Source organism: Haplochromis burtoni, unplaced genomic scaffold (genome assembly GCF_018398535.1).
Source record: "Haplochromis burtoni strain Fernald_Lab_line unplaced genomic scaffold, NCSU_Asbu1 Contig_2995, whole genome shotgun sequence".
NCBI lineage: Eukaryota > Metazoa > Chordata > Actinopteri > Cichliformes > Cichlidae > Haplochromis > Haplochromis burtoni.
The window spans coordinates 1-8,435 of record NW_024585356.1 but is presented as its reverse complement, the minus strand read 5'-3'; the positions used below and the strand labels follow the sequence as shown (position 1 = coordinate 8,435).

The window sequence follows — 8,435 nt, the reverse complement described above, 5'->3', positions numbered from 1 at the left end:
TTCAGCTTTCCTTTTGTTATATTTCTTTAAGAGTTCAAAATGTGTTAATTACATAAATAAAATGTAATTTTCTCTGTAGCACTTCATGGATTTCATAAGCAACACACCTTAGTTGCTCTGTGGATTCTTTTAAAAAGCAGTTAAAAACTTTTCTGTTCAAACAAGCCTTTTGTTGATCTACGTATTTTATATTCTTTACATTATTTACATTTGATCTTTTACATTGTGTATAATGTCTATTGATTGTATTGTTTATTTTAATATTTGTGTACAGCGCTTTGTGACTGCCTGTCTGTGAAAAGCGCTTAATAAATAAACTTTACTTACTTACTTTAGTTGTTCACACAAAGCATAAAGGTAAAAAAAAAAAATATACAGTGTTATCTTCATTTTAGATGTCAAAAAGTATTTGCGGCTCCCAGTGTTTTCTTTTGCGTGGAAACCGGGTCCAAGTGGCTCTTTGGGTGTTAAAGGTTGCAGACCCCTGATAGGCTATACATACTCAGCTGTGATGATCCAGATCTGTCCATATAGAAATAAACTTTATTGGATACCTTCTTTTCTTATGTTCGGGTCCATATCTATATCCTTGGACTCTGTTAGAGTAGCCTTGCAAGATTTGCAGTTTGTGTTTGTGTGGGTCTCAAACTTAAATGAGCTGTGGGCCCCTGCTGGCACTGTCATGTCATGTGAGGGACACTTTAGTGTTCAAGTAGTACAAAAAAACCCAACCAAACGAACAAGAAAACACTCACAAATATTTCTGAAAATGTAGTCTTTGCAAGACAAAATTGCAAACGTGAACACAACTTTTTTCCCTCCCTCTTAACTAACTGAAGTCTTTCATTGAAGTACCAAATAAGGGCTCGCAAAATTTCAAAATCTCTGTTAGCCCTTCCTGCAGACACTCTTCAGTTTTTGGTAGCCCAAAATAATTTAAGTAGCCTGAAAAAAAAGAGGACAATTTTTTGATTGACTTAAAAAATTGTTAAAACACAAATTACAACAACTGTAAAAAAAATACAATCATCAACTCAAATATTTGGTTCTAACTGAACAGAAACTTCTATGAACTTGTAAGAACTGTGTAGAACATGGATCAGTCTGTGTCAGATCCTGAATCTGACATTTCCACTGAAGTCACGGGTAAGAGGTAAGTGGAACCAAGATCATTTGCTTTGTTTGCAAAGGCTGCTACATTGTGCCAAAGGTAGTTCACTCTTTGCAGCATCGCGCTGTTCTAAACAGCTTTTTCTTCTGCGTTTCTTCTGGACTTCTTGCTGTGCTTGGTTTATTTTTAGTAGTTTTTTTGCAATTGGCGTTTGTTCTGGGAAAGATACTGCAGACTGAGCAATAATGCATTTCTTGCATTTCTCATGGGTTCTAATGGGGTCTTTCTTAAAATTACTGGTCCCAGTAACAAAGGTGCTTGTTATGGAAGCCCGTTTCCGCCACAAAAAAAAAAAAAAATCCATAACTCAAAATTCCAAGTTATTTTCTCGAAATTTCGACATATTAACTCGAAATTTCGATTTATTAACTCAAAATTTTGAGAAAAGTAACTCGAAATTTCGAGTTAGCGCTGCCAATCAGTAATCTACGTGAATGACGTCATTTCCTTGTTACCCGGAAGCTGAAGCCCTCAGCTACAAATGCTACAGCTAAGCTACCGGTATTACATCCAGTCGTGAATGCACAGATTGCTGAGTGTTTTCAGCCTGGCTTCACAAATGATGAAATCCTTGTGTTATTAGCTTGTTAAGAGAATTTTTATTTTAGTTAAATCATTAAAGTATAATCAAGTAGAAACAAGTATGCCTTATAATCAAGTGTTTATATATTTTCACACGGTAAAGCTTACTGTTGAAAAGAACACAATGTATTCCTTGCTTAAGTGTGTGAGATGTTTGACAAAGACAGGATATACATGCATTCTTTACTTCAGTGTCTGAGATGTCAGATAAGCATGAATACTGCTGTGTCGTTGTTTTTCAGTTTGTGTGCAGAAGTTAGATAGCTAAGACAATGCCTGAGCTCTCCCCTCTTCAGTTGAAAGAGGAAGTACTATGTAACCCATTTTGCCTTATAAATAAAGCGAGTAAACGGTGCTCGGTGTGTTAGTCTGCTCAGAGACTCTCACCCGTGCGCACGTCTTTGAAACTCTGAGTCGGTCTGCCAGTGTCTCATTTCTCTCTTACTGTGTTTGAACAATTGTCAACCCCTTGACATTTAATTGGTCCTTCGAGCCGGATAACTGACTGTTATTTTTAACGTCTAGTTTTCCACAGACGGTCTCCATCGGATCCTGACGTCGTGACGCCTGCGCTGGAAGAAATCTGATCAGTAAAACGAAAAACCCGGGAACGTGAATTCGATCTCCGGTCAGCGTTCGGCCTTCACGGCTCCAGGACCCGATGAGCACCGGATCTTAAAACGCAGCGCCACAGTAGAGGTGAATATGACACGCATTCCACCAAGCGCTAAAATACGTTGATATTGAGATTTTCCTTTAAGTAGTGTGTAAACCTAGGTACGCCGACAGATCTCAGTGTCCATGCGGGACTAGGAAGACGACAGGCAAGAGCGAAATTCTAGAAAAATCGCTATTAAAAGTTCCGGTCGCTCTGGGAGTGGCTGTAACGGAACAGGTTTCCGGTCACTCAAGAAGAGTGGCTGAAGGTGAAGGTGTTACACAAATAAATAGGCCTACGGAAAATCTCAATAAAAATCATAGAAACGCGCTTTGTTTGTGAGGAGTGAGTTGTTTTTACGACCCAATACGCGGTCGAACCACTTCTCAAACTGTTTTCCTGTGAACACTCACGTATTGGTAAAGGTGAAAAGGGTTGTGCTTCATCACGTAAAATCGATAACCGCTCTCTCAATTAGTGAGAGAGTAGAAGGCTGTTATCGAAAACCCATTCTCACTTTTTCATGCCAAAGAAGGTGTCACAGTTTTGACGTAATTAGTTCAAAATGGGTAACTCTAAAACTAAAGTAAAATTAACAGCAGATGAAGGATGGTTGGAAAAAAACTGTCCAAATGCAGGAAGAGTCAGTGCAAATAGGTGGAGAAATCCACATAAAATTTATTGCCCAGCCTGGCAAGGCAAATGCAATCAAGAATCAATAACTGCTTTAAAGGCTGCTTTACAAAAAGAACTATTTGAGGAAAAGAGCCAAAAGAAAAAAGCAAAACGCTTAGCAGAATGGCACCTTTTCAAGGCGTGGATGGTAGAAAACGATAAACGCATTGCTAAACGTGCCCAAAAGCAGGAAACTAAAGATAAACAGAAAACTGCAGGAGAAGAAAAACCGTACCCCCCTCCTTATGCTCCTCAGCCTGCACAGCCTGCAGCAGCTGCACCTAACCCTACGTCAGCACTTCCTGTAAGCTCTCCTCACAAACCTTTTGTTTCAAATCCCTATACGGAGGCCAGACAACAACTTGATCTTATGACTAAGCATGGTCATTCCAAAAAAACAGAAATTGTAGGTCAGTTTCCAATGGTAGCCTTATCTAACCCCAGGTACGGTCAACCCACTGGTCCCCCAGACGCCCAAGGAGTCATACCAGTAGACGGTGAGCCTTTAATTTATGCATTCCGACCCTGGTCTCATAAAGACAGAGAGAATGTACTAAAAGATGTGCCACCCCTTAAAGAAGGCTTCCGGCCGTGGCGAGATGCAGTGGAATTGATCCGTCAGGGGTGGGGTTTAAATGGTCATGAGATGCATCAAGTTTTTCAAGATTTATTAGGTTTAAGTCTTCCTAGAGCTAGAGGTCAATTTACAGGAAATGATCTAAACGGTGACGTGTTGGGGCCAGAGACTCCCCAATTAATACAGGAGCTTAATAACTTGTATGGCAGAATAGAAGTTATTTTAGCCCCAAGGCCAGATTATGGAAAGATAGGAGAGTGCAAACAAAAGGAAGGAGAGACAGCATCAGACTATTTGGATCGCCTACGCCCAGTTTTCAGACAAAACTCAGGGCTAAATTATGATGCCGATCCACTGTCTGCTTTTCAACAACAATTAAAAAATGCCTTCCTAAATGGTCTACTGCCCAAGATAAAAGCACATGTAGACAAACACTGGGTCACTCAAAATACAGGAACCTTGCCTGAGGCCCTACAATATGCTGAGCATGCAGTCAAAATTCAAAAACAAAAAGAAAAAACAGAAGGAGTTTTCATGATTGATCCAGAGACAGGCTTTATAGCCTTCTCAGGACAGCAACACACGGCAGGTTTTAAGCAAAGTAGGGGAAAGCAAAAAGCAGGACAAAGAAGAGATAGAAGAGATATGAGATGTTATAACTGTGGTAAAATCGGGCACTTTGCTCGAAACTGTAGAAATGTAAGCCAAGAACAGGAAGGTGGAGATGACAGGCGCAGACGCCGTGATTGGGATTCTCTTTTTTCCCCCCTGTTTCGGCGGGTACACCGGCTTCCGCGAGTGTGATGCTTATTTTGAGCGATGAAAAATAATAAAATATAATTTTATTTTTATATTTCAATATCACAATAATCTTCCAATTTAGAGCTACAAGTTAAAAAAGAACTAAAGACAAATAAAATACACTTCAGCTAAATACTTCTAATTTATTTTCCCAAACCACGCGGAGCCACACTATAAGGACTAAAGAGCCGCAGGTTGCCGACCCCTGGCCTATATTATAAATTACTTTATAATGCAAATTAGCTTACACTACCAATTACAAGCTTAAACTGAGGAATGTCTTTCTTCAACTTTTTTTGTACCTGGCATGCTATTTGTCCTATTTATTCAGGAGAGATGCTTCCTTTTAGTGGTTGGCTGTTTTGTCCCTAAATGTATTGTTCTATTTAAAAGTTCACTGTATAAGTCTATACAATACAATAAAGTCTATACAATATTTTTTTCTTATTGATCAGAAATATCATCAGAAATAAGAATGTTACTGTGGAAATCATGCTTTCTGGTGTGACATCTGACACACAGGATCACATGGTCGATATTGGTGATGTGTCTCAGAGGAAGGAGCTCAGAGAGACGCTTAAATGTAAACCCTTCAAATGGTACTTGGAAAATGTCTACACCAGTCTGTCAACATGGGATAACATGTTGGGTTATGGTGTGGTAAGTGGCTTTTTATTTTGCTTTTTGAGCACTTTGTCACAAGGACAAAAATATCTATTAGAGTAAGTTCAAGATAAGAAATGTGGTTGTGTTAAAAGTTCAGTTGTATTTCTGGAGGATTTCCATGATTTAAGACTCTAAATGTGGTAAATTTAAAAAAATAAAGTTTAAAAAAACATGTAGTAGCAAAGCCCAGGAGATTTAAATATATATTTTGAGAAACTGTACCCACACAGTGAGTATATGATTCAGTACAAAGCAATTAAGCAATTTTGACACTCCAGTTACGGAACGACCTTCTTAAGAGCCACTGTGTGGACCAAGGATCTGTTCCTGGAAATATCCCCATCCTGCATGAATGCCACTTCCAACAACCACAGGTAATGTAGAGTACCAAACTACCAGGATAATAAATATGACTGAATATAATTTGAAGTTATTACTTTTCCTTTTAACAGCACTGCTACTACAACACAGATGGTGAAATAATCATTGGGGGGATTGCATCTCACAATTATAACAGTGATCGCTGCCTGGTTGATCCAGGCTCTGGAAGTTCTCCCACCCTGCAGGACTGTCCACTGGCAAAAACGAATGAACTGCACATGCACTGGGACTTCAAACAAGTAAGATCTTGGTCGATAACAATCATGGTAATGTTTAAATGGCGTCCCTGTATAGTGTCTTTTCAGGTGCCACTGGTGGGAGGTGCTAAAGTCAAAAATGTTCAGATGCTCCTACTGACATACTCCAATGGTTTTTTTTACAAACACTTGTTGTGCACTGTTGCCTCACACTTTCTCTCAAACTGTGGCAGGGCCAAGCAATCATAAACAAAGCAACAAACAGATGCCTTGAAATCGTCCAGGGAGCAAACTTTTACTATGAACTCATCATTCAGCAGTGCAGTGGACAGAGCTGGAGGATCGAGCATCTCGTCACAAGCTTTTAGTGCCGTTTTTAACATGACCGTGTGTTATATTAAAGTGTGCTCAAACTCGATCTCATTTAAAATAAATTTCTTTTTTAAAAAAAGGTCAAAACCATTTAAGCGTGTTTTTGCAATGACATCGCTGACTACCCTGGAAAATGTTTGCAATTCTACAGTGCTCACTACAAATAACTAGAGTACACATTTTCTACCTTTCCTGGAGTTTAAACAGTTATGACATAATAATGAACAGCTAATGTGCAAAATCCAGAAATTGACATTTTGAAAAGAGGTTTATTTGATTCATGAAAATATAGTATAATATATCCATATGTTGTGGTACAATAATTATGATATAGTGTTGTGCAAAATATTGAAAAACACAGGTGTGCAGGTGCAAGCATTCAAGTTCATTAGACTGGTGTGTCATCTCTTTTTACCCCTTCTATTGTGCAAATAGCCACAAGTAAAAATAGCTTTATTGCTCCGGTTAAATGTAGTCACGACCTGTAGTCTTTGTCAATACACAGATCCACAGATAATACCTTTTAAGAATTATCTTTCACAGAACTGACATTGAACAGTTGCAGCAAGAAAAACAGGAATGCATGATGACTGTACGGCTTGGACGTCACCTGTGAGTGAATAAAAGGGCTCTTTGTCCACTTTATGTAAACCTGATTGTGCTGCAATGCTAAACTCCATTAACTCTGCATAATTTTACAGATGCAAAAACAATACTTTAATTCATTTAAGATTTAATCTCTTTATTGTATCGTGTTTAGATTTGGAATTTTTAAATCTCTTTTGTATATTTAAAATTTAGTTGAGCTCATTCTTTAGTGTACTTTTTCATTCTGAGATATTTATCTTATTGAGCTAAGCTGTGGATTTTTTCATGTTTTGACTGGTGTAACAGTAATTTCCCAACTTTAAGGACAAATTAGGTTTTTGTTTTCCTTCTTTTTGACTAACTATAGATTGATTATAGATTAACGAGCAATTTTAATTTTTTCTTTTATTTTAACAAAATTGTGAGTGAGGTGATGGTGTGATATGTGTCTCAGATGCAGTGGAGGGGTGGTCCAGTGGGTCCAGGTGTGTGGTGTCCTGGCAGGCATTGTGTTATTAAGCCTTCCCTATTTGAGTAACTGCTGGAGCCCAGAGAAGATAGAGAGAACAGGACAGAACTGTTCTAAGCACATATTCAGCTGCAGAGAACAAACAGCTTAAAAAGCAACAGTGAATAAACATGCATTTACCTTGTACTGCTGTGTGCGCCAAATCCTTTGCCACAACAGCCTCACTAAATCAATTAACGTCTGGCTCGAAAGGGAAAAACTATGACCAAAAACAACAATTTGCTGTAAATGTATGCACTCAATTGACTACTAAAAGTCAAATGTAGTCTGGAAGGTTTCTAGGTGTGTAGTTGCCGTCAAAGTGAAGCCATTGTTTAAAACTTTGTTGGATGTGACTCATAAATACTTGGAAAAAGGTACAGGAAATAGGGATGTGTTCAGCTGAAGCACCTACCAACACACTAAGGTATTGTCTGTGTGTGCCACCAGGTCTAAATGAGGTTCAGATTAAGGTTATTGCACACACCTATGCATGTGCCTCCCTGTCTGGCTATGGACAGAATTTCTAAATGGAATAATGTCACACAAACTCAAGATGAAGTTAAGAAACTTTACAGGTATGTCACTGACACGAAATTTACAGCTCAATTGAAAGATATGGGTGGTCTAAGACATGCTGCTGATAAATGCAACCTGTTTCATAATGGAACCGTAACAACCGTGACAACATTATACTTTTAACCTTGGGTGTGTCTATGGTTTTCGTTCCAAGACATGCAAAGTATAAAAGACCACAAAGGCAGTTTTGAAAACAACATTAAGAAATATTTACACTCTTTCACTGTCAAGCTTTTACATATTAGGATTTAAATTTGAAGAAAGAAGAAAGAAGGATAAAAGAAACATAAAAAAAATATCATCTGATCTTTAGAAGGTCTGGAGGATTTGGGTGTGTGTCTGGGAAGGGTTACAAGTTTCAAATGCTTTGAAGTTCATCATTCCACACCGATAAAGATTATTCACGAGTGGAGAAAAAAATGTCAGACACTTGCCAATCTTCCCAGGACTGAACATCTCAGCAACATCACCAGAAGGTCAAAATGTGCAATGTTCAGAGAAACTGGAAAAGAAATCCACATCGCTGACTCTACAGGGCTCTATTAGAATATTCAAGTTAATGAAAGTATCCAAAGAAAAAGACTGAACAAGACTCGCTTGTTTGGAAGGATTACCAGGAGAAAGCCTCTAAATTCTAAAAAGAACACGGCAGCACAGGCTAGGGTTGGAAAATTGTATCT

At 38.4% G+C, this 8,435-nt stretch overlaps 1 protein-coding gene across 2 annotated transcripts; it reads left to right on the top strand.

Annotated features, from left to right (window-relative positions):
* Nucleotides 1–4,635: 4,635 nt before the first annotated feature.
* LOC102309749 (probable polypeptide N-acetylgalactosaminyltransferase 8) lies at nt 4,636–8,167 on the top strand. Of its 2 annotated transcripts, XM_005953432.2 has the most exons (4): nt 4,636–5,124; nt 5,409–5,504; nt 5,583–5,750; nt 5,942–8,167. In XM_005953432.2, exons 1-4 carry the CDS (start codon nt 4,957–4,959, stop codon nt 6,074–6,076), a joined length of 567 nt encoding a protein of 188 aa, XP_005953494.2. In that variant the 5' UTR covers nt 4,636–4,956; the 3' UTR covers nt 6,077–8,167. The 2 variants fall into 2 exon arrangements, with proteins under 2 accessions (XP_005953494.2, XP_042073720.1); XM_042217786.1 differs by having other exon boundaries at nt 5,583–8,167.
* The last annotated feature ends 268 nt before the right edge of the window (nt 8,168–8,435 follow it).